This window comes from Paramormyrops kingsleyae, chromosome 24 (assembly GCF_048594095.1).
Source record: "Paramormyrops kingsleyae isolate MSU_618 chromosome 24, PKINGS_0.4, whole genome shotgun sequence".
Classification (NCBI taxonomy): Eukaryota; Metazoa; Chordata; class Actinopteri; order Osteoglossiformes; family Mormyridae; genus Paramormyrops; species Paramormyrops kingsleyae.
In genome coordinates, this window is record NC_132820.1 from 16,324,949 (window position 1) to 16,351,434 (window position 26,486).

At 45.4% G+C, this 26,486-nt stretch overlaps 1 protein-coding gene across 2 annotated transcripts in view; it reads left to right on the forward strand.

Annotated features, from left to right (window-relative positions):
- LOC111860548 (rho guanine nucleotide exchange factor 6) overlaps window positions 1-26,486 on the forward strand; it is a 47,154-nt gene that overhangs the window by 12,470 nt on the left and 8,198 nt on the right. For both annotated transcript variants that reach the window (XM_023844354.2, XM_023844353.2), the window contains exons 3-13: window positions 3,000-3,084; window positions 12,811-12,926; window positions 13,012-13,219; window positions 13,965-14,035; window positions 14,734-14,828; window positions 15,905-16,000; window positions 16,790-16,912; window positions 18,711-18,849; window positions 18,954-19,013; window positions 20,115-20,261; window positions 26,330-26,416. In XM_023844354.2, coding sequence (XP_023700122.1) covers window positions 3,000-3,084; window positions 12,811-12,926; window positions 13,012-13,219; window positions 13,965-14,035; window positions 14,734-14,828; window positions 15,905-16,000; window positions 16,790-16,912; window positions 18,711-18,849; window positions 18,954-19,013; window positions 20,115-20,261; window positions 26,330-26,416 — 1,227 coding nt within the window. The remainder of the gene's footprint in view (window positions 1-2,999; window positions 3,085-12,810; window positions 12,927-13,011; window positions 13,220-13,964; window positions 14,036-14,733; window positions 14,829-15,904; window positions 16,001-16,789; window positions 16,913-18,710; window positions 18,850-18,953; window positions 19,014-20,114; window positions 20,262-26,329; window positions 26,417-26,486) is intronic.

The window sequence follows — 26,486 nt, forward strand, 5'->3', positions numbered from 1 at the left end:
CACTGCGCTCACCCTGCTGCTGCATTCTGCGTACCCCCACTGCGCTCACTCTACTGCTGCATTCTGCGTGCCTCCACTGCGCTCACCCTGCTGCTGCATTCTGCATACCCCCACTGCGCTCACTCTGCTGCTGCATTCTGCGTACCCCCACTGCGCTCACCCTGCTGCTGCATTCTGCGCACCCCCACTGCGCTCACCCTGCTGCTGTATTCTGCGTACCCCAACTGCGCTCACCCTGCTGCTGCATTCTGCGTACCCCCACTGCCATCACCCTGCTGCTGCATTCTGCGTACCCCCACTGCACTCACCCTGCTACTGCATTCTGCGCACCCCCACTGCACTAACCCTGCTACTGCATTCTGTGCAAGAATAAAATATTACTGTACTTACCCTGGTGCTGCGTTCTGCATACCCCCACTGCGCTCACCTTGCTGCTGTATTCTGCGCACCCCCACTGCGTTACCCTGCTACTCCATTCTGCGTACCCCCACTGCGCTCACCCTGCTGCTGCATTCTGCGTACCCCCACTGCGCTCACCCTGCTGCTGTATTCTGCGTACCCCCACTGCGCTCACCCTGCTGCTGCATTCTGCGTACCCACACTGCGCTCACCCTGCAACTGCATTCTGCGTACCCCCACTGCGCTCACCCTGCTGCTGCATTCTGCGTACCCCCACTGCGCTCACCCTGCAACTGCATTCTGTGCACCCCCACTGCGTTACCCTGCTACTGCATTCTGCGCACCCCCACTGCACTCACCCTGCTGCTGCATTCTGCGTGCCTCCACTGCGCTCACCCTGCTGCTGTATTCTGCGTACCCCCACTGCGCTCACCCTGCTGCTGCATTCTGCGTACCCCAACTGCGCTCACCCTGCTGCTGCATTCTGCGTACCCCCACTGCCATCACCCTGCTGCTGCATTCTGCGTACCCCCACTGCACTCACCCTGCTACTGCATTCTGCGCACCCCCACTGCACTAACCCTGCTACTGCATTCTGTGCAAGAATAAAATATTACTGTACTTACCCTGGTGCTGCGTTCTGCATACCCCCACTGCGCTCACCTTGCTGCTGTATTCTGCGCACCCCCACTGCGTTACCCTGCTACTCCATTCTGCGTACCCCCACTGCGCTCACCCTGCTGCTGCATTCTGCGTACCCCCACTGCGCTCACCCTGCTGCTGTATTCTGCGTACCCCCACTGCGCTCACCCTGCTGCTGTATTCTGCGTACCCCCACTGCGCTCACCCTGCTGCTGCATTCTGCGTACCCCCACTGCGCTCACCCTGCTGCTGCATTCTGCGTACCCACACTGCACTCACCCTGCTGCTGCATTCTGCGTACCCCCACTGCGCTCACCCTGCTGCTGCATTCTGCGTACCCCCACTGCGCTCACCCTGCAACTGCATTCTGTGCACCCCCACTGCGTTACCCTGCTACTGCATTCTGCGCACCCCCACTGCACTCACCCTGCTACTGCATTCTGCACACCCCCACTGCACATGCCCTGCTACTGCATTCTGCACCCCCCCACTGCACTCACCCTGCTACTGCATTCTGCACAGCCCCACTGCACATGCCCTGCTACTGCATTCTGCGCACCCCCACTGCACTCACCCTGCATTCTGCGCAAGAATAAAATATTACTGTACTTACCCTGGTGCTGCGTTCTGCATACCCCCACTGCGCTCACCTTGCTGCTGTATTCTGCGCACCCCCACTGCGCTCACCCTGCTACTGCATTCTGCACACCCCCACTGCACATGCCCTGCTACTGCATTCTGCACACCCCCACTGCACATGCCCTGCTACTGCATTCTGCACACCCCCACTGCACTCACCCTGCTACTGCATTCTGCACACCCCCCACTGCACTCACCCTGCTGCTGCATTCTGCATACCCCCCACTGCACTCACCCTGCTGCTGCATTCTGCACATCCCCACTGCACTCACCCTGCTGCTGCATCTACTTTCCAAGCCTCATTTCCCTTCGTTTTGATTCACAAGCCTACCCTGTTCCAGACCAGTACTAGTTTATTCAAAAATAAGCCTAAACAAACACAGCCTTTAAACATGTTATTCCTTGTTTTAGAAACCGTGTCATTCCCATAAGAGGAACTCACTGGTGATGCAAGGACAGGAAATAGGCAATCCACCTGTATGCTTTCCAGGTGTTCACACTGACTAGATACACTATAAATAACAATAATAATAATCATCATCAACATCATTATTATTATGCGATTTGAGGTAATCCTCCTCCCATCCACGCATGTTTGATAATCATCTTAAAATGCTTGTTTTGTCTCTACTCAATCCCTTATGTCAGCCATATGCATCATGGTGTTACTGATGTTTGTAAATGAAACGCCGAACTATTAGAAATAACAGATGTAGTTCAGTAGAATGAGGCAAAGGTCTGAGCGATTAACTTTCCATTAGAGGACATGTGAAAGCGATGAGAGGCAAGGCCTGAGGCAGTGGGTGAGAGCGATGATAGGCGAGGCCTGAGGCAGTGGGTGAGAGCGATGAGAGGCGAGGCCTGAGGCAGTGGGTGAGAGCGATGAGAGGCGAGGCCTGAGGCAGTGGGTGAGAGCGATGAGAGGCGAGGCCTGAGGCAGTGGGTGAGAGCGATGAGAGGCGAGGCCTGAGGCAGTGGGTGAGAGCGATGAGAAGCGAGGCAGTGGCTGTGGGACATGATGGGGAGTGACAGGGGGCACGCTGGGGATCCACGGCCATTTGGAGAGCACGCACAAAGGTCTGGGTAACTCTAGATGGTGTTCAGAAGTAGGAATGTTGGTGTTAGTTGTCAGGTTTGGAGGGGTAAAAATGAGCACAGCAAACGCGCGTAAGTTCTGGGACAGGTGTATTTGTTGCATACCATCATCTTGATTTACATTTCTGATGTAATTTTCTACAGTACCTGTTTGTGTGAAATCCCACAGATGTTGACCATCTAAAACTTGTTCTATACTCTTCTTGTCCCTGAATTTCATCCAGGGTTTTGAGCCAGAGAACCTGTACACTGGTGAGAACTTCAGCCAGATCCTGTCGACCCTCCTGGCTGTAAATTACGCTACTCAAGGTAAGACTTAAGCTGGACATCCAGTGCCCTGTTGCCATAGTAACTGGGGCATGCACCAGTGACCAGTAATGCTGATGTTTGCTTGCAGTTTTCAAATTGTACTCTCTGGATTTGATGCCGCAGTCTTACTCTGAAGAATATTTGACACAGCACTTTGTTAGTTTTAAATATCGGTATTTTTTAACAAGTTATTAACCACATACTTGAAGTTAAATGGCCTCGGTTAGTTAGCTGAATGATATTACCCCTATAGCTTAACTGCCAGTGTTAGACACATAAATGGTTTCTTTAAAACAGTGGGGCTTCCCACACAAATTAGGAACCAGTACATGAACATCAAACCTGAGACTGACAGATGCACACAGTAACCATCTGAGAATATGTTTTTTTTTTTAGCAACAGAAGTTGATAGGAAATAAGACATGAGGCAAATCCTATACCAGGCAGCCCGCAGCAGCACTGTAGTGTTATTAAATCAAAACATCGAGTGGAAAACGAGTCGCCATAGTAAGATAAGAGAAATATGCGTAAACAGTGTTTGTTTATCAGTGTGATCAAGAGCCAAAATGTTCAAGGCGTTTTATTTATTTTTTTTTTACCTGTAAGGAATGCACGCTGTGAAAATCACGTTGTCTTTTTCTAACAATCCAACAGTGCAGTTAGTTTCACAAAACTCTGTTCTCGTTCTGTTGCGGATCAAACAAGCGCCGTTTTAGAACCAGTTGCTGGGGGGTGGGGGGGGGGGGCAAACCGAGACATGTGTGGAACCAGCTGACTTCTGTGGCCTATTCAGTGTTTTATTATCAAAGCTCATTAAAGCGTAAGGTGGCAACATTTACTTATTATATACCTCAGCTTGCAACTATCATGTCGCCCTCTGTCATGCAGCTGCCTTTACAGTATAATTCAGCTTCAGAAATACTTCGGTGAATAGAATTGCATTTTGTTAAGTTTTTTATTATTATTATTTTTTTTTTTTTTATTATTATTATTATTATTATCTATCTATGAGTTCCAGACAGGAAATTTCAGGAGGTTTCAGGCTTTGCGGGTGTCAGTCCCTGTGATGACCGTAGAAGGTTTGCTGTCCAACTGTCCACCGAGGCCTTCATGCCGGTTCCACCCTTCTGGAGGGGTGGGGGCAGGTTTCGGACAGGTCCCTGGCAGAGCCTAAGGCAGATTCTTTTCCAAATGACCATGTGTCCAGCAGATGGTGCAGGACAGCGGACTTCGTGGCCCTGCCGGTCATGCGCTTCATATTTGTGGGTGGGAATCTTTCGATGAGCAGGACCTTAAGGTTTTTAAATCTTTTTAACCCTGAATGGGGTGTGGGGGGGGGGCACAGTCTGAAGAGTCTGGCATTGAGGAGCTCTGTGCTCACCTATGGACCGGGGGCTGCGGTCCCTCTGTGGGTATCCATGTGTTCGTGTGCGGTGTGTGGAAGAGACATGCCATCTGTCAGCTCTCCATAACGTTCATCTCTCACGCCGTACATATGGTGTGCAAACTGGCACTCGCCTTGATCCTGTTAGCAGAGCTCAGAGGGTCGGGGGAGAGGGCCTTCCCCGGTAATGGGGTGTGAATGGCGACGGGTCGGACAGACACCGCTTGGTTTCATGCGCCGTGTATGTGGGTGAGTCGGGGAATCACGGCAGAGAACACTGAGGCTGTATTTGTGGTGTGACCCCTGGTTGCGGCTGGTTATACTTACTGCGGGTCCGGACACGCTACAGAGCTCACGCGCGGCTGTTGTGTTTCTCATCGCAGACGTCGGGTGCAGAGGCTGCGTTTGGGGGCTGTGCATGAGGCCGCATACCACCTGAAAACTGAAATGACGCAGACAGTCTGTTCTGTGACGCAGCACGCCTTCATTGTTCATTGGGCAGACGAAATGTAGTAGGAAATCAGAAAGGAGACTAGACCGCAGATGGTATATACATGGTATGTACACTGTGCAGAATTATTAGGCAAGTACTATTCCTGGAGATCATTTTTAGCAGAAGTTGGGCAGACTTATAAAAATGAATTCAGAAGCTTTCTTGTACACAAAGTAAATTTATTTAGAGAGAAAATGTTACATTTGACTTTCACAAAAAAAAAAAGAAAAACGCTTGATTATTAGTGTACAGAATTATTAGGCGATCAGAAACTGGAATTTCTCTAACCATCATCAGAAATAATAATAATAAACATTTTTTTGTTATTCAGTATATATAAGGAATAACAAGCTATCAGCCATTCTATACAGCCCACTTCACCCAGTTTAATTCCCAGTACAGCCAACTTTCTTGTAAATGACCATCATGAGCCTGTTGCCCACTGAACCAATCAGGTTTTTGATTTGATCCTGTCCTATATTAGCTGAGCCAGCTAGGACCACCCCCTAGAGGCTGCTCTGAGAAGGGTACTGCTTGCTACTTTGGTAAATCTCACACTTTGGTAAGGCCCAGTAGTTCTCAATGGGGTTGAGTCAGGCAATGAAGGGGGGCAGGTCATAATTCAATCATGTTTCAAGCATTTCTAGGCCAATCCATGAAATACTTTGATGCATAGGGAGGGGCATTGTCTTGCAGGAATATCATAACCTCTTAGAAAGCTGCTGACTTCTTCTTGTGCCAGTGTTTGAAGAAGGTATCTTCTAGAAACTGGCAGTAGACCTTGTGGTTAATTTTTACACAATCAGCAAGTCAGAAAGGTATGACAAGTTCATCACTGATAATTGCAGTCCACGTCATCTCTCCTCCATCACCTTGTTGGTGCTTGAAGAGGATCTCCATCCACTGGCCCATCCATTATGCTCCATCAAGAGTCACTTTCATCTCATCTGTCCCCAAAACTTTTAGTCTTGAGATGTGTCCGTGTGTTATACCTTACAAGCCTTATTGAGTGGAGGCCATGTTTCAGCGTTTATGACCTTAGGAATGTCACGTAGCACACTGCACCTAGAAGGTCTGGAGATTCTATTCAGATTGCAGTTTTGAAAAATGATGCCATTTGATGCGGCAGTTTATGTGTTAAGTGTCATCTTCTCTCTACAAGCCTCTTCAGTCCTCTTTGGCTGTTGGCAACAAAACACGTGATTGTACAGTGATCACATTTCAAAAATCTTTTGCATCCCTCTGACTAGTACTTTACTATTTTGTTTTATTTCCTGCTCACTGTAAGGTCCTCTTTGGCCCATTTTAATAGTAATAGTAATTTGCTTAATAATTCTGCACAGGAAAGTATCTATGTTTTCCTGTTTTTATCCAAGCAGAAAGTATTCAGACCACATACTGAACATTTTGCTCTTTTTAAACAGTTGATCCTTAATTAGAGATTCATCTGGACTGAAAGTATTGGTCGGTTGAGAAGATACAAGTGAAGTACACACTTGCCTAATAATTCTGCACACAGTGTAGTATTAGATTGAAAACAAACACAGCTAGTGGACTGGAAGAAAGGCTAGCTGACGAAGTCGGGAAAAACCGGCATCTTTATGATTCCTTACTACCACATGAAATATACCAGTGGCCAAAATTGTGGAAACACCTAGCATTTTTTGGCATGACGTTTTAAATATTACTACATGAATATTGGCAGTAATGTTTATAAACAATCAAAGAATGTTTACAAATATCATACACTGAACGATTAAATAAGTTACTGGAATAAAGTTCTGCAATCTCTAAAAACTAGAAGTGTTTTCACAATTTTGGCAACTAGCGTTCATGTTTATAACCTCAACTCTATATACCTATCTATGTCCTTGTGTACCAAAAGTATATAACACATCGCTTGATTTTCATGAAAAACTTGTTTTGTGCAGTTTATTGGCTGACACTGGTATTGGCCAATATTTGTCAAAAACATCACGATATCTGTATCAGTCCAGTGTGTTGATCTTGGTTGATCAGAGCTAAAGACTTTAAAATAATAAAGATGGTTGTATTAGATCAGCTACTTTCAAGAGGTGAAGGATGAGTGATTTCATGTGAAACTGGCCCACAACATGTTTATAATTCATTATTAAATCTGGCCCACCGATCAATCTTTCCTTTTCCACAGAATAAAAAATGATGTAGCATCATTCTGCTAGTCTGCACCAGCAAGGTCCGCAAGTTTCACCGATGGTACAAGCGGCTCAGGTTAGCCAGTTGTCGGTATTGGAATATCGTGCACAATCTATCGGTATTGGTCAAAATTTCCACATTTCCACATCGGTGCACCAGTATTTTTATGGTAACATCCATAGCACACTTCATAAATATGACCTAGAGCAACTTTGCTCTACAGCGCCACCCCTGGCCTGACGTCAAAGTACGCGGGTGCCAGGCGTGTTGGCGCAGTAAGTGTGAACATGCAGGAACGCGGACGGTCTGGCACTGCAGTGCTCGCTGTGGCGCGTCCGCAGTGGGTATGAACTGGCCCTTAGGGTGATGGGAGGCAGCCAGAAGCGAGGGGCGTGGGTGCTTCACCAAATTAAGGAAGAGCACTCACAGAGCGGAAAAGGAAACCATTTTAGCAGAGATCGGAAAAACAAACAAAACAGCATGGGCAACTGGAGTCTTTGGGGAAAAGAAACATCAACATATAAATTAGGCAGGAAGTTCAGGGCCAGCTGGAAGTGGTCACCACCCTACAGTAAAGCCCCGCATGGGCCGTGTAGCTATATACACCATCTGTGTGAGTGTATCTGGGATTAAATGTCGTTCCTTGAAGACTCACCATGTGCCTTAGAGATGCCACTTGCGTCCTATTTTTTTTTCCCCTTGGACTTCTTTGGGATTTTTCTTGTTTTACTCCCTTGGCTCAAGGGCATTCTCTGAGAGTAGCTTGGGATCCCGGGCAACAGCAGAACATAATTACGATGTTTCGCCTCGTTAGTGTCGAGCTGTAAGCTGTAACCTACATTTCCCCCCCATATACGCAGCCCTCTCAGATCCTTACAGAACGTCAATGGCGTGATTAGTAGTATGACCTAAGATTAAGAATTACTGGTAATAGACTGTGACAGTGCATCTTAGCAGAGCTTCAGTGATCTGTGGTCTGCTAGGGTGAGGTGACCCTGTAGCTGACATCCAGTGCCGTCTGCGCAGTTAATCAGCAGTCTGTCATGATATTTGTTATTGACTTATCGTGCAATATAATAATGACACTTTTAATGATCTCTGTTGGGGCACTCCCTTTTCACCTACCCCATCTTTCTCTCCATGACACACATGTGGGTGAGAGCAAGCTTGGCGGTGAAGGGCAGCCACCTGCCATGAGAGCAGGGGGTTAAGGGTCTTGTTCAAGGGCTCACTGACATGGCTATTCTTCCCAAGTCGGCCTCAAACCAGCAATCTTACAATCACAGGCAGAGAGGCTTAACCCACTGAGCCACACACTGCTTCTGCCCTCTCCTCTGCTCTCTGTCGCAAGCATAACTTAAGGATTTATACTTCACGAGAGAACATGCGTACTGTGGCACATGCGATGCACCATCCTCAATCCTGAACGTTCATACTTCTAGCACCACTGAACCAGCTAACCATGCACTTTGACGCCATGCCTGGGGTGGCGCTGTAGAGCAAAGCTGCTCTTAGAAGTCACGTTTATGAAGTGTGTTATGGATGTTATAAGAATAAATAAGAATTTTACTAAAACGAACCGTTAATGGAAACATGAAACAAAACTGAAACAAAATAAGATATGATAAATATTTGTTCAGACACCAACTGAAATAAATAAAAACAAACTCAAGTTACTTCCCATTACCATTTTTCAATACTTTTTCACTAAATTAATTATTTGTTAATCTTTGGGTCTCATGCAGTGCATTTACCCCATAGAATTAGCCAGTGGCACTGCATTGTGACATTTTATAGTAGCCTGCAAAAGTCCTACAACTTTCCATCTATCCCTCGAAATAAATCACTAAAAGTAAAGTAAAATTTTAGAGATGCACAATCCAAACAGTATCGGCACTGATCCAGACCTATTAGACAGATAGGTTATTGGCCATATGCGACCGATCCATATCCAATATTTACTCATTTAGTTTTTGGCATCTGTAAAAAGATAGCTCCTATTTCTTGTTAAATCAGTTTGAGTTTGTACAATCAGTCACACGACAGCTCTTTCCCATTTTACGCAAGTCTTTTGCAGCATTGAAGCTGAACACTAATACTGCCTCAGGTTTTCCGCCACTCAGTGGGTGAGTGCAATGACTTCCACCTGCTATGATGTCATGCGCATACCCTCAGCAGCAAGAGACGCGTAAAAACAAAGGCGGTGACGGTGAAGTAATGTTGTGGTTTTTCCTTCCCTGCCCAATCAGAAGTCAGAAACCGCTGATGTAGATCCAAATTCAGTCTTTATTGCAACAATGAAGTTACAACCAAGGCTGTACACAAAGTGTGTCCATTACTGTTTTACACCAATTTTTATACATTTTCTCATTGTGTAACAATACCTCGCCACTTAAGCATCATCATTCCCTCAACCAATCACCATCGTTGTTTTCTCCCTTAATCCACACCCCTATATGATAAATTTTGTCAATCATCTCTTTTACTATTTGGTGCCTCAGCCTAACATAAGGGTGATGTGACCATCTCTACTCAGTTTTTTTTAAATGCCCAGCCGTGAACTTTTGGTGAACTCAGGAGAATCCCTTCCTTCAGTAGCAAACCGTGGCAGTTTCTGCTTGTTGCGGATTGTCTGGCTTGAGGTTAATAAGGTATATGTCCTTCAACATAGTGATAAGCTGCAGCACTAATAAAGTACATATTCATACACTAAAGGCTAACAAAATGGCTAACAGATACAGAAACTTCTAAGCCAACACAAGGTGCTCATTCATACTTGTTTTTTTTTAATCACATTGTGCACAGCAGTAATTGGTCAGCATTCTCTGAAGGTTACAAAGTCACTCTCTACCCAGTTTACATCAGCTTCTTAATAGAGGCCTAATGATTACATTCTCTATGTGTTATGAAATGCTAAATAATATTCCATATAATTATGAAGTGCTAAATAATATTCCATAGTAACGATACACTCAACTCACGATCTGGTACGAGATACGATGATTTTTTAACAGAATGAGCTGCAAATAAATTTATTCAATAATATTCCTTTATTTATCTTTCGAAACTGTGCAAAACATATCCTCTTCTTAACAGTGTAACTGAAATTGAATAAAATACTGTTTAAAAAAAAAAAAAATCAAATGTAATATTACACCAGTTTTTCTGTTAAGTAACATACCGTCAAGTACTCCTAAAGTAGCGATTAATTTTCCACATCAGCCGGTTGAAATCGTCATACATTTCCATCGATTTTTAACCGATTCGCGATTAATCGTTACATGCCTAGTATCCTCGCTTGGAAGATATATTCCACTTGAACTGCAAATGCCTCAAAAATGCTTACAACAAACAAGATGGAACAGAGCATTATGTATGTTTCTAGTAGCCTAATTAAACATTTTTTGGCATACACTTTTTCCATTTGTATTCACTACTTTAAAAAATATACTAAATAATATATAAAGTATAAATATATACATTTATTATATCAAAATATTAAAGTATGAAAAGCTCTTGTATTGGAATCTCTCAGTATTGGCAGTTTTGTATCGGAATCGAATCGGAACTGAAAAAATGTGGATCGGCCCATCCCTATAAAATACATACCAAAATATTAAATATTTGCTAATGGAGTAATTCCTGATGATCTAGGGGGGAGATTAAATGAATGAAACCAGACCCCCCCACACACACATAAGTTATGGATGGATCCAGAAGGTATGGGAAATCTACCAGATGGAGCAAATCACATATTTTTTAAGTATACAAAAAGGTATATTGATTAAGCGATGTTATGGATCCTGTTATGGATCTGCTAATACAGTAAGGGATTATTTATTTATGTGTTTATTTTTGTACTACTTCTTGTTTATCATCTCTTCTTAATTGCCTCTTTGGTTTGTTTTGGAGTGGGAACTCAGAGAAGGTGTAGATGCGGTTGGGAAAGGAAAATTGTCCTTCTATGAAAATAATAAATAAACTGTAATATTGGTTAAAACAAAAAATTTAATGGAAAAAACAATGAATGAAACCACACCTAAAACTAAATTAGACTTCAAATGAAAATAATTCGGTGCTCAGTGGGTGTTTGTTGTGGTCGTTTTAAGGACTGTTAATAAAGAGCGTGATTTCTCCAGGTCTCTCTGCTTCCGCGATGCCTCGGTCCACCCGTGGCCACACTATATTGTGTTTTTCTTTAAAGTTTTTACTATGAAAACCTGAAGTAATTAAGAAAAATTGCCTTGGTTTGTGTACAAATTGGTTCGCAACCACTTTCCTGGAACTGTGTGTGTTTGTGAACCGCAGGCACCACTGTATGTGACATTGGAGTGCAAGTATATTTTATTTTAGTTTGTAGCCATCTGGGAGTCTTTATAATCCTGTAGCGAGGAATTATATAAATGCCAGTATTTCTCTGTCAACCATTCTTCAAATTCATCATAGAGGGTAGAAAAGGTATTTATATACAATCTTTTGTTTGACTGCTTTTTGACTTCCGGCCAGTGATCTTAGGGTAAGGTGGCCCTGTGGGCAGCATCCAGTGCTGTCTACACAGTTAATTGCAGCACACTTATTCAGCAAGTGCTAATGAGTAAAGAAAACATGTAAAAACATGCAAGATCTGAAATCTTTCATATCACTAACAATAACAGTTTCTTACTTGTAATACAGTAATGTGGGATTTTTCAGAGCAGTGTTGTATTTTAATGTCTTGCGGGCCAGATTAGACCCTTTACAGGGCAGCTTTGGACTCACGGGTGGTGTGTTTGACAGTGCTGTTATTGTTAAAACTGCTGATATTTTTATTTAAAGTAAGATCACAATGCAGTTCTAAAATGGAAACGTACTGCTTTGTTGATAAAACTTCATCTACAGTATTTTCAGTAAGTCCAATTTGCATTATTATTTGAACGTTTTTACTAAAGAGCGTCTATGTTCACGACTTCTGATGTACAGTGATACACAGGCTGTACAGCACCAGTAGCATATCAGTTCTAACACTACCAGCAATAGCACTAACAGAACCTGGCCATGGATGTTTCCAGGAGCAGTGAATGAGCAGACTCAGTATGGGGCTAAAGTAAAACGCATATGAGCAGTTACATGGCAATGTTCCTGAGAAGAAGCCCTGATCTCCATCAGTTGGGCTTTGTCAGGAGAGCAGATCTGACTACATCATGCTTGTCTGTGCTGCTGACGCCTCAACAGCTGCCTGGTGCATCTGGCCACAGTCACCATTTTGTGTAACACGAACCGTAACGGGCAACATTTCTTCTAGACCTGTGATGTTTTTTCTCGAGTAGCAATAAAACTGCAGCTTCGTCCAGAAGTTTTCCTAGTTTTCAGGGAAAAAATAACAGATGATATTCTTTGGGCAGAACATGTCACGTTTCGTGAAGGAGGGTTATGCCCTCTTGGACTTGTCTGTAATAACTGTTACTTTCAAATGGCGCAAGATGAGATCAGCAGCTTCTCCATTCCACCACAAAGCTGATGTTCCTGATGTGTTTCTGAGCTTCTGCTGAAATTTGGTCTGTCATGGGGCGTTTCACAGAAGCATAGTCACTAGCAACTTTAGCAGCTTACATATTCGGACCCATGCAACTTGAACGGTAAGTCGCTAACGTGACCTTTTGGGAAACGTGTCCATGGCTGAGTTTGTCCCCCGCAGACCTCGTTGTGGAGAGACCATGCCCTCGTACGACCTGCCCCGCCGCTAGCCAGTCATCCTCGTCCCTGTCTGCACTCAAGTCCACCAAGAGTCAGCGCAGACCCTCCAAGGCCGCGGTGAGGGAACCTGCCGTCTCTCTCCCTGCGCTTTTCGCGGCTCAGCGGTGAAGCTGAGCTGAGTGTCCCATGTGTCTCTCCTCAGGACATGGCTGAGAACAGCGGCGGCGCCACCCAGCTGGTGGTGAAGGCCCGCTTCAACTTCAAGCAGAACAACGAGGACGAGCTCTCCTTCAACAAGGGCGAGCTGATCAACGTCACTCGGCAGGAGGAGGGTGGCTGGTGGGAGGGAACGCTCAATGGCAAGACGGGCTGGTTCCCCAGCAACTACGTGCGGGAGGTCAAGCCGTCGGGTCAGTCAGAAATGCCATCTGCACATACATGATATCTGTCTACATTATATGCAATTAGAATGCCTTGTGGCCTCAAAGGAACTGCATAATAAATATATATATATGGGTTATGGTGACACCCTGGTCACAGGGCGGTCTAATGCAGACCCAATCCGGTCTTCGGGCACCCATAGCCGTTCCACGTCTTTGCTCCTTCCAAGCTCCCAGCCAGATAGTCCAGTAGGGAACTGGATGGGAGTAAAAACATGGACTGTCTGTGGGTCCCCATGGACCGGATTGCAAAACACTGGTCTAATGGTTCGGTATTAGAATTTCATCTGTATGGGTTTAAGTGAAGTGCTTTGTGTATCTAAACTGAAATGCATGTCCTCACATGAATTCCATTAAAGTTTGGCCACATTAGTATCAAACTAGTTAAAAACAGTTTCAAAGTAGGTCAGGGTGTTTGCTAATGTGTAGTAGAATCTTTCTGACCTTCGAAAGATACTTCATCATGCAGTATCTATGTACACTGTGTAGAGCGTTTGAGTGGATCGATGTTTGCATTATAGTGATGAAATCTACTTTTTGTCAGTACTTTTATTTTCACGTGTTCTGAGTTTCTCTTCTATTAAATCACTAGTCTACCATGAATCTCCTTGTTAAACTGGAGCACTATAGAGAGTCATCGTCACTTGGAGTCTGCGTCATTCTCACTTGCCGGTTCGTGCTGCGATCTTATGCCTGGTTCCCCTTTCGACTTCAGAGAAGCCCATGTCCCCGAAGGCAGCCAAAGGCTTTGACCTGCCTCAGTTAACGAAGAACTACTACGGAGTGGTGAGTGAAGCGACCGAGGTCCATAGTCGATTGTGCACCAACAACACCACCCTTAGGAAAGTGTCATCACATAAAATAATAATAATAATAATAATAATGGCACTTTATTGATGCCCATGGAGAAATTCCCTTTTCATCTACCCCATCTTGCTCTCCATGACACACACACACACACACGGAGGTGAGAGCGAGCTTGGCAGTGAAGGGCAGCCACTTGTAGCAGCATCCATGGAGCTGGGGATTAAGGGCCCACAGACATGACCGTTCTGCTGAGGTCTGGTTCAAACCAGAGACCTTTCCATCACAGGCACAAAAGCTTAGCCTGCTGAGTCGCACGCTGCCCTCAAGAAGTGTCAACCAAGCCAGCTGGAGTCAAACCTCGAATCTTCTGATCCATAGTCAGACTCATTATCAGTTGAGACATTATCCCTGTCCCCTGGTTCATGTTAACAAAGGCCGTTCTGCTCCAAAACACCAAAGCAGACCTACATCCTTTTCTGAGGTGTAGAACCAAGACGCGGCTGAGGTCTTTTCACCATCAGGCTGGTACCGTTGATCAGAGAAGAGAAGCCTTTTTCATCCCAGCAAGCCCACATGTGGACACAGGAAGACCTGAGAGAGTGACTGGTTATGCTGGTCATGAATCGGAGCACCTGTGACGGGTGCCTGCTCACCCCCTTGACTGTCCCTCTCGTCAGGTGGTGCAGGACATCCTGGAGCATGAACGTGGGTTTGTGAAAGACCTGCAGAACATGCTTGGCTGCTACCTGCGCCCTCTGCTGACCAGTGAAAAGTAAGGAGAGGAGACCGTGATTCTAATATATGTGTACAGTACCAGTCAAAGGTTTGGACACGCCAAGCCGCCTACAAAGGAGAGTGATGGAATGTCACATCACATGATCTGACCACCTGACCTGAACACAATAGAAATGGTTTTGGAGGAGTTTGACCAGAGAGTGAAGGAAAAGCGGCCAATGAGAGCTCAGCATTTGTAGGACCTCCTTCAGGGCAGCTGGAAAAGCATCCAGGAGGCCACCTCATGAATCTGGTTTAGAGGAGACAGGATCAGCCAGTCTCTGGACCAATGGGGTTAAGGCCTCATTCAGGGGCCCAATGGTGGGATCACTCTGCCGACCCAGGGATTGGGAACCAGCAAACTTCTGAGTTCCATCCTACAGAGCTGCCCCCCTCCCAAACAAATACATTTTTAAAATACTTTTTTGGTCAGTATGTAATTCCATACATGTTATTTTATAGTCTTTATAATTATTCTAAAATGTGGGAAAAACTACAAATAGACCCTTCTATGGGTAAGCATGTCCAAACTTTTGACTGGTACTGTAGCATTCATCTTCTAGCCACTAATCCTGGTCAGGGTTGTGGGGGGGTTGCCAGTCTGTCACAGGGTACATACACACACACAAGCTCACGCATGCTGCATCCCAACATGGGCAATGTAAAAAAAAGACACTTAGCCCAGCTCTGTACCATGGGAGGAAACCAGTGTAAGAGAACCCAATTCCATACACGCCGAGGGGGATTCAAAGCCACATTCTGCGGGTGTGAGGAAGCAGAGCTTCCCACTGAGCCACCATGCCGACCCTCCTGTTGGGCAGCAGGTGTGTTTTTTCCAGCAGATTCTGCTTATTATCAGTAGAGTAGAGTAGGCCCCAGACTGCCCATCAGGGAAGTCCTGTACTCTGGGTTTGGTGTTTCTGTTTTCGCCACAAAACATGTATTTCTAGCACGTTCTAATAGCAGACGTGTGTATATTTCTGCATTTTTACATTTATGCTATGATAGGTTTTCCATTCATAACAGAAAAGCATTACATTGAGGTGTGGTGATCAGTGCATGTGTGGTCCGCAGGCTGTCCAGCGCAGACAGTGCCGCCCTGCTGGGGAACCTGGAGGACATTCTCAGCTTTCAGCAGGGCTTCTGCGTGGCTCTGGAGGAGTGTGCAAAGTGAGTGAGGGAGGGGATGCCGCTCGCTGCCCATACTGTCCCACTCTTGAGTGCTGGTGTAGCCTGGGTTCCGAGTGAGAGAGCACCCCCTGCTGGGGGCCACTGCCTTTGGCCTGTTAACTGCCTCCTGATTGTTTCTGTATTTTATCGTCGTGACCAGTGCTTCCCAACCCGGTGCTTGGGGGTGGGACACTGACTCCCAGTAGGGAGCAAAAATGTTGACTGTCTACGGGTCTCCTAGGAACAGATTAGGAAACACTGGTCTTGACCATTCAAAATATTTTAATGTCACTTACATTTATTTTAGTCTGAAGATCATGTGATCATTTATGTGTTGTGACTGCTAGTAATGCAATAACTCCCAATAATGTAATAACTGCCAGTACCCTAACAAATTTTCCATTCTTAATGTAATGAAAGTGGATAATGTCATAATTGGCCAATAATGTAATAACTTAGTACATTATTGATCAGTTATTACATTATCAACTTCTGTTACATTAAAAACTGAGATTTATTATGTTAATAGCATGTTGTTATATTATTTACATTATTGGCTGCTACATGTGTTCTAGTTCACTTCCCTCAGCATTACTCCCTGTTAATTTCCTGTGTCACAGCACCCCCTGGTGTTATTAATCTGTTATTTAATCCCTTAAGGTATGAGCAGGGAAGCTATTGCACGTGTTAGCGGAGTGCTAATGTGTGGCCATCAGGTCATGACTCAGCGATCTGTCAGTGACGGCCCGGCTCACCTTCAAAGCGCTGTTGCCCCCTCTGCCCCCCCAGGATGCCTGAGGCCCAGCAGCGTCTGGGGGGGTGCTACCTAAACCTGATGTGCCAGATTAAGCCTCTCTACCTGAACTACTGTTCCGGCCACCCCGCTGCCGTCTCCGTGCTCACCGACCACAGGTGCGATGTCCTGCTTGCCATTTAAGTCGACACTCTTTCGCTCAACACGCCGTTAGACTTGTTACATGGCAGCAGCCCGTAAGCGACTCCTCTAAGACGCGGGAAGCAGAAAAACTGCCCAAAAAACTGAATTAGTTCCTCCATGTAAAGGAATTTTATTTCACATTAGGAGTGTAATTCATCTCAATTATTAAACTGCAATGCTGATAATTTCACAGAAGATTCTTTCAACAATATATACTTTAATTTTCCCTTTAAAGCCAGGATGCCCACAGACATGTATTGACACTGTGCTTCACTGGAACACTCTGGAAGATTCTTGTACGCTTTGTCTAAATGGGAAATAGACAAAAGCTTATTCGTGAATGTGCTCGGATTACGTGATTTCGGAGCCCATCCAGACGCCGTGCTTCACTGGGAGTCTGTGAGAGCTTCAGACGTAGGTTTTGCTTAGGAAAGGTTGATTGGACAGACAGACTTGCAGATAGATATTTTAGACCCACCTGGAAGTCACCTTCTCTGCACGAGACACGATAAACTACCGATAAGAATAAAGCTCACGACTGACGACCTGCGCATAGTGTTGCCGGCGTTGGTTCGCTGCATTCCGTCATTCTGTCACTCGCAGGGGCACAGAAGTATTTCACTGGAACCCAGTGACAGTTTCTCCTTTCTTAAGTCATCTTTCGTCACTGGCATTTGTAAACATGGTAAATAAAGTCGTTATCATTGAGTTCTGAGTTTAATTTTCCAGTTCAGTGGTTTTTAGTAGACTAGTTAGCGTGTTAACTAAGCTGTTCATGTGTCCAAACTGAGCTAGAGGTTTTGCAGCAACATGGCAGACACTGCAGCTAATGCTGTGGACTTCATTCTAAAGAAGTACTTTGATAAAGGAGAGTAGGGTTTACATATAAGTAGCAGAGCTACTAAAAAAGGGAAAAGATCTTACCCCTATTTCAAAAATCACCATGTGCCACAGTGTTGAGTGTCAAGGTTAGTAGGGGACAGAGTAAGCTGTGCAATTTCAGTCATAGCTGAGATGCGTTTGTTAGCTTGCAGAATATTATCGCGTGTCAGTGTCATCGAAGAAATAAAGCTGTCGGAGCGTGGGCGTCTCCTTCAGAATACGGCCAGTAGGTGTCGCTCTTGCTGCAGTAATGTGACAGGGGACGGCTCTTGAACTCTGGCCCTGGAAGATGTTGTTTTTTGTTCTGTCAGTCAGCTTTTTTGAAAAACCACCTGTATTTCCAGCGAAGTACGAGAAAAATGATAAAGGTCAGTTGTGGCATTTTGTAGAAACAGTAGCTGCATCGAACATCCTGTTGAAACTTGTGTATCACCTCTTCCTCTCTGTTTTCTCTTGTGATTTGCACTTTTTAATTGGTGTTGAAACTGAAAGAAGGTATCTGAGGAGACAAACTAAGGAAGTTGTTTCTAACCTGACAAGATGTCTTTTATTGTGGTCAAACTGATAGAGGTGCATTTCTTTTTGTTTGTAAAGTAAGAAAAATGATCTTTAAGCAGCAGTAAACTGAATAAAATTTACAGTAGCCATACGAAAATGACTGAATATGAATTAACTTTAACATGGTGAAGGATGGATGCAATTTTAATATTTAGTAGTGATTTAGTTATTGCATTTTATGCCTTAAAGAAGTGGTATGTGTGGTCTAATGTGATTTTGTATCTTTCTTATGTGACGGACACATGGGGAGGGGAGGGGTCACTCATCCCATTCCCTCGCCTTGCATGCTTGAGCTACCTAAGCCTCCCGTTTGTGCATGTGTCCACTCTGCAGTGAGGAGCTCGACCGGTTCATGGAGAGCCAGGGTGCCAGCAGCCCAGGCATCCTCATGCTGACCACGGGCTTGAGCAAGCCCTTCATGAGGCTCGAGAAGTACGCCACCTTGCTGCAGGAGCTGGAAAGGCATGTGGAGGTATGTGGCCCTTCCTGGCCCGAAAAACATTTGCTAATAACGAAAGCTAAGAAAAACACTGTGCAGTTCCTCAATGTTGTTTACTACAAATGTGTGTCTTTCAGGAGGCCCATCCGGACTACAGCGACATTCTGAAAGCCACCACGGCCTTCAAGAACCTTGTGGTAGGGGTTTGCTCTCTTCTTTCACGGACGCGGTTACTCGGGTGCTTGCAGCCTTATCACATGACCGCCCCGGCAACGCGGCGGCGAGCAACAACAACAAGCAGGGCGCTTACTCTAAACGCGACTCTGGAAAATGAGTCCCAGTTGGCTGGGCACCCCGCGTGCTGTCAGAGTTAGCCAACGCAGCTGGGGAAAGCACCAGAAATAGTATCTGAGACGCGGAAAAGGTTGCGGCGTAAGGAGGTGGATGAGAGCAGCAGAGGCAGCTCCGTTTCCACGTGAGGGAGGTCTTACAGAAGTGCGGAGGAACTCGTGAGTCAGGGCGGATTGTCGGAGCGGCCGCAGAGCCGTGTTCCCGTTCTGGCTCCAGCGGGTCGTTTTGCATAAGGCCATACCTGGGGTGTCTCCCTGAGTGCAGCCTTCAGCTCTCTCAGGTTCACAGTAAAATCATCTTTGGGTAATTCCACATGCTGTAGGTGTCCTGTCTCCAAAGGTGACATTTTACCGAAGTAGAATTCTCGTCGACATCCAATTAACGTTGCGTTGTACACCATTCTGTGTGTTTTGTGAAATAGATTTCCTCGGTTTTGAAAACCCCTTTCTGTTTTGTAAAGTACCCAGTATAGCAGCCAATAATGTAGTAACTACCAATAATGTAATATCTCCCAACAGGGAAATAATCATTCAATAACATAATTACTGACCGGTAATGTAATACATTTATTACAATAATGTAATACATTTTCCTCACCAGTAGCATAACTTTTTGCTGAAAATGTTATCATAATAATAAAGTTATTACATTATTGGCGACTTATTACATTGTCAACTTTTGTTACGTTAAGAACTAAGAAATTTATGTTGTTGACATTACGTTATCGGTAGTTGCTGTTACTGGCTGCTATACCCCAGTTTGTAATGATTCGTTCGATCTGCCTGATTGGCCCCAGGTAGACTCTTAGCACTTTGGCAGGAGGTAAGCGTTTGACCATGGCCAAGCTACATCAGCTACCCCAGCTGCATCTGCGCACGTTGCGTTGATATGGTCTCTTGTGCTGGTTCCTGCCCTCAGTGTCTCCTCTGTGTCTCCTGGCTGCGCAGGCACAGTGTCAGGATCTGCGCAAGCGTAAGAACCTGGAGCGACAGATCCTGTCGGAGGCCGTGCGCGGCTGGGAGGGGGAGGCCATGCTCGGGCTGGGTCCCGTGCTCTACATGTCCCAAGTTCACATGCAGAGCGGGTCAGGCGAGGTGAGTCAGCGATTGCGGGGGGGTAGCGTGCACAACTGTAAATACAGGGACTTGTTAACCACTGGCAGTGCAGGCCCGGCACTGGCCAGGAAATCAGCCTATCAGTTCAGTTAAACAACCCCCAGTGTCTTGGTGATACTTTTATTTTTCTAATCTAGCACATTTCTCATGTTCAACACGGTCTGGAAAATATTCGTCGACAATGTTTGTCAATAGCTCAGTTTTTGTTGTGGATGTTAAATTAGTAATATGATAACCAGAAATGGGTCACCGGGCTACCGAAACAAAGATTATCTAAATTTAGGATGGAAAAGGTCGTCCCACCTTTACATGAAGTGGTATGAAAGACAATTGAAAATGAGCTGGTAGCGGCGGATGTGGGCATGTTATGGCCGCAGGGCTGCCTGCTATTACTCTAACAGGACCGGCACAGCAGTCAGCCTGTCCCTGTGCAGCTTCCCAGCAGTCAGCCTGTCCCTGTGCAGCTTCCCAGCAGTCAGCCTGTCCCTGTGCAGCTTCCCAGCAGTCAGCCTGCCCCTGTGCAGCTTCCCAGCAGTCAGCCTGTCCCTGTGCAGCTTCCCAGCAGTCAGCCTGTCCATGTGCAGCTTCCCAGCAGTCAGCCTGTCCCTGTGCAGCTTCCCAGCAGTCAGCCTGTCCCTGTGCAGCTTCACAGCAGTCAGCCTGCCCCTGTGCAGCTTCCCAGCAGTCAGCCTGTCCCTGTGCAGTCAGCCTGCCCCTGTGCAGCTTCCCAGCATTCAGCCTGCCCCTGTGCAGCTTCCCAGCAGTCAGCCTGTCCCTGTGCAGTCAGCCTGTCCCTGTGCAGCTTCCCAGCAGTCAGCCTGCCCCTGTGCAGCTTCCCAGAATTCAGCCTGTCCCTGTGCAGCTTCCCAGCAGTCAGCCTGTCCCTGTGCAGCTTCCCAGCAGTCAGCCTGTCCCTGTGCAGTCAGCCTGTCCCTGTGCAGCTTCCCAGCAGTCAGCCTGCCCCTGTGCAGCTTCCCAGAATTCAGCCTGTCCCTGTGCAGCTTCCCAGCAGTCAGCCTGTCCCTGTGCAGCTTCCCAGCAGTCAGCCTGTCCCTGTGCAGTCAGCCTGTCCCTGTGCAGCTTCCCAGCAGTCAGCCTGTCCCTGTGCAGCTTCCCAGCAGTCAGCCTGCCCCTGTGCAGCTTCCCAGCAGTCAGCCTGTCCCTGTGCAGCTTCCCAGCAGTCAGCCTGTCCTTCATTACACGTACTGATCTGTTTGCCACATTAGGAGCGTTCCTCTGAATGATCCTGCCACCATTCTGCAGAGCCATCCTCTGATAATTTCTCCCATCATATTTTATACAGTACCAGTCAAAAGTTTGGACATACCAGTGTTGCATCACATGACCTGACCACCTGACCTGAACACAACAGAAATTTTAGAGGAGTTAGACCAGAGAATGAAGGAAACGTGGACAATAAGAGCTCAGCGTTTATAGGACGGCTGGAAAAGCATCCCAGGAGGCCACCTCATGAAACTGGTATACGGGAGACAGGATCAGCCAGTCCCTGGAGGAATTGGGGTTAAGGGCCTCGTACAGGGGCCCAATGGTGGGATCACTCTGCCATCCCAGGGATTTGAACCAGCAACCTTTTGAGTCCCGACCCACAGTGCTGTCTCCCCTTTTATCCTTTTTTATTGTTAGTGCATAATTCCATACATATTTTATTTTACAGTTTTGATGTCTTTATAATTATTTTTAAATGTAGAGAATAGTCCAAATAAACTTTTCTATGGGTTAGTGTGTCCAAACTTTTGACTGGTTTTGTATATATTGGCAGCGGTGGATAGTTCAGGTCCAGAAAGTAAAACTCCAGATCAAGATTTCGTTTCGCCCAAGCAGTTGAAGTACTCTGTGACTGTAAGTACTTCAGCTGGTTGGGTGAAATGAAATCTTGCTCTGGATTTTTGCTTTCTGGACCGGAATATCTACCTCTGTATATTAGTAAAGACTTGGCTACATTACCCAACCTTTGGCAAAGCAGATCAGCTCAACTTGTCCTGCAGCAGATGAAGATGGTGGATGAAAACAGTTCACACGGTCCATCCATCCATCCATGGGAGAAAAGTTTTGTGCAGTACTCAGGCCAGTACATTGACTTCACTTGCACTTGAATCGCCGTATAAGCTGCAGACTTTAAGTCAAACCCTTGAACAGGGAAAACAAAACCTTCCCAAAGAAAGTTTTCCAAGTTAACCACTACTGAGAGCCTTTCCTCTCCCTCCCTTTCTGAAAACCTCCCCCAGTTTATGTGAAAGGAAGTCTTCCCCTTTTTTTCTTGTAAAGTTTTGTGCATTCATTTATTACAAGAAATGAAAGGAGTCACAAATAATGTCACAAACAAAATCTGAATATTAAATGTGAAGCAAATTCGATGACCACAATAAAAACAGCAAAAATAAATCAGTCATACTATATTCTCCAAAAGAAAGAAAAAGGGAAAAAAAATATCATAAAGTGGCTTATCACAGACAACAGCGTGTACACAGTACTGTCAACAGCGTGTACACAGTACAGTCAACAGCGTGTACACAGTACTATAAACAGCGTGTACACAGTACTATAAACAGCGTGTACACAGTACTATAAACAGCGTGTACACAGTACAGTCAACAGCGTGTACACAGTACAGTCAACAGCGTGTACACAGTACTATAAACAGCGTGTACACAGTACAGTCAACAGCGTGTACACAGTACTGTCAACAGCGTGTACACAGTACTATAAACAGCGTGTACACAGTACAGTCAACAGCGTGTACACAGTACAGTCAACAGCGTGTACACAGTACTGTCAACAGCGTGTACACAGTACAGTCAACAGCGTGTACACAGTACTATAAACAATAATACTCTGGCCACTTCATTTCAACATTTCTGCTCCTGGACCCCCACATGTTAGAGTGGGGATTCATGAGTGCTGAGCACCAGAAATTGCAATAACAGGTTTAACCCTCTTGTGTACGACAGTATTTGGCCCGACCGGTCTCGAGGCATCCAACTCTATTGAGGGGGGCTTCCATGCTTAGACGCACTGTGCTCAACTAACTTGCACTCATCTTTTTAGAAAGACATTTTCTTAAAATATTTTATAGATTCTCCTGTTTTATTTCTTTAATTTTACTCTGTAGCACTTTGAGATTGTTAAAATATAAAGTGCAATACAAATAAAATTTATTATTATTATTATTATTATTATCATTACTTGTTCCACCTCTCCTGGGTCAGGACGTGTGTCCTGGGGCCCAATCCAGGCATCCAAACATAAGCAGGTCAGGGGGGATCCCTGTAGCCTCGTTCTTGGAACAAGTGAAAGCATGGACTACATGACTAAGGTGTTGACTTGCTTTCTGAGTGGGGATTAGAATTCCAAGCATGTTCAGCTGTGTCAACAACTGAAACTTTCTGGCTGGGAATCCCCCAAAGGATGATATGGGGATGCCCCTTATGTTTTTAGGCTTGGCACCCCTTTTTTCATTAATGGAAAGATGACTTTTTCAGAACGCACCAGCAACTCAGTTTTTTTTTTCCCTAGACAATACTTCAATATGAGTAGAAAGTGCAGCCAAGCGGCATCCTGACCGCCTTGCCCCATATACACTGCCTTGGCAAAAAAAAGGAAGGTGTGCACTTTAAGATCTTGTTGGACTGCCTTTAGCTTTGATTATCGATTAAATGCGTAATGACATTGTTTCCACGAGATTATGCAACATCTCAATGTTTATTTTCATCCAAATTTGCATTAATTTCTCGCCGAGATCTTGTATTGACGACAAGTGAGTTTAACCGTACTCATACCGACGGCGTAAATCCCACACTGAGAACCACCTCCTTCCAGAAAGGGAGTGTAGTGCACCTTCAATTGTAAGCAGTGTACTTTTCAGGAATGGTAGGCTGCTTTAATGTGTGATAACCCACACACATGCTTTCTGGAAGGTGAGATAACACTCGCACCTTGTAACATCTGCAGGATTCCTCTTGCAGCAGTATTGCCTGCTGGCAGCCTCCCTGTCCCTCTCTGAGATGACCTTTCACCACAGATTCGGTTTTCTTGTTTCACACTTTTGGAACATCCCGTATCTCTCTCTCAGTCTGTGAGAACATTTCACCTCTTGCGAGCATCTTGGAGGACTTTCCACTCAGCTCTCAGTGGTGAATCACCAAAATCAAACTTCTCAGGAGATGAGTCACCATCATTTGAGTCCTTTATGCTCCAGGCCACCACATCTACTGAATACAAGAGGACTATTGGTGTTCCTGGTTTCCAAGTGACAGCCCATATAGAGGTATTTTGGGGTGATTCATGGAAAAAAAAAAAAGACCCCTTCCCTCCATTGTCATCAGCGATATCACTCGATATTGCTTTATTTTGCTTCCTTACAGGTACTCAGGCCTCACCAAGAAATCAATTAACCCAGCCATGTGGTTAATTCATAACTTTGTTTTTAGCATATCAAACAGCATCCCTCCTACCATCCTCAACTGTCTCCTGAGCCTGCACCTGCTTAAAAGCTTCTTTCACAGTAGGATGTATCTTGAACGTGCAAAGGAACCCCTTTTCCCTTTCCCTCTTGCATACCTGTTGCAGTCTAATCATTTTTATACTGGTATTCACAAGCATTGCCACAATATCCTCAATGGGCAGATCTGAGCAGGAAACTCTATTTGAATTTCAATGCAATCATCTTGTGGATACTACCAGTCTGTAAATCCCCAGACCATTAATGGGAGGCAACAGCTTTGTGTTTCTGGCAGAATGCCCTATTTATTATAGTGACGCGTGAGCCATTGTCCAGCAGAGCTTAGACATAAATGCCTTCAGCCATTGCAGACACTGTTGAGGATGGACTGGTTTAATCTCCATGGCAGCCAAGCCCTGGAGTTAGTGGATTGGTCCTGAACACTGGTGGAGCAGGTTCGACTAAGGACTCCAGCTTTTTCATTGGCTGGGGTCCCTGCCCATTTCCCGACACTTTCCTTTCCTGAATCAGTTGACACTTTACCTTTCTCACGTCTTTGACATGGCAGTCATGGGAAAATGTCCCAACTTCACTACACAGAAGGACTTTACCTTAACACCAGTGACTGACTGAATAGTGGCCCTTACATATACTCTGGCTTTCCATCTACCATCACAATCACTAAACGACTGACCCGAGTTACTAATCCCGTGAGGTTTCTCTAGAGGTCACTCAACTCTTTTTTCCATTGATCTGAATAATGTTCAGGCTTCACTATAGAGACTCTCGAATTTGGCTTTACTCGCACACCCAGGCGGTCCTCATTCTCTCGTGTTTCCTTAAGCTACGCATATGCAGGCTGATTGCGGACGCTGTCCGTTACTTTCAAATTAATTGCTCTTATATAATTATGTATGGCCCCGCTCATTGTCTGATCCATATTCTTGCGGACTATTTTAATCAACTTTCAGTGCACCGTTTTGTCCAATCTCTGCGTATACATTTGGTCCCCATGGTCAAAATCGCCAGCTAAATCCAGTTACCAGGCTGCGCTTTTCAGGTTTTCTTCATATCATCAGATTCTTCTTGTCTTGTGACACATTATTTCACTAGTTTCTTGCTGGCATGTTTCAGCTATTCTGACCAGCTGAATAAATCCCCGGAAGTCTGCCCCTAGTGGCAGATCCATTATTCTACATTAAACAACAAGGGCCACTAGGCAAAACAAAAATGAGGAAATGCATGTTAGATAAGTAATAGCAGCCTAGACAAATCTTCAAAAATTCAAACGTGAATTCGAATTTTATTCTAATAACAAAGGTCGACCTCACTGGCCTTTGACCACAAGAAAAGACTAATAACGACTATCATAAAAACGTTGCGTATCATGGTCTGGGACATCTTTGACAGTAAGCAAACTTATCGTCAAGGAGTTATATGGTGGAAATGGGCAGGGGTTAAGATCTGAGCGACTTTGATATTGGCCAAGTCGGTATGGTCAGACAAATGGGTTAGAGTATCTCCAAAACAAGTTTAGATCTTTGTGTGACCTTGTGTGTATGTGTGTGTCCCTGCCCACCCATCACAGGACCGAGATGAGCGCTACTTGATGCTGTTCCAAGGGCTCCTGATCATGCTGTCCAGCAGTTCCCGAATGAGTGGCTTCATCTACCAGGTGAGAATCCGCGGGACTCCTCAGGCTTCTCTCGCTCACACCTTGTGATACTAACGCTACGGTGTCCGGC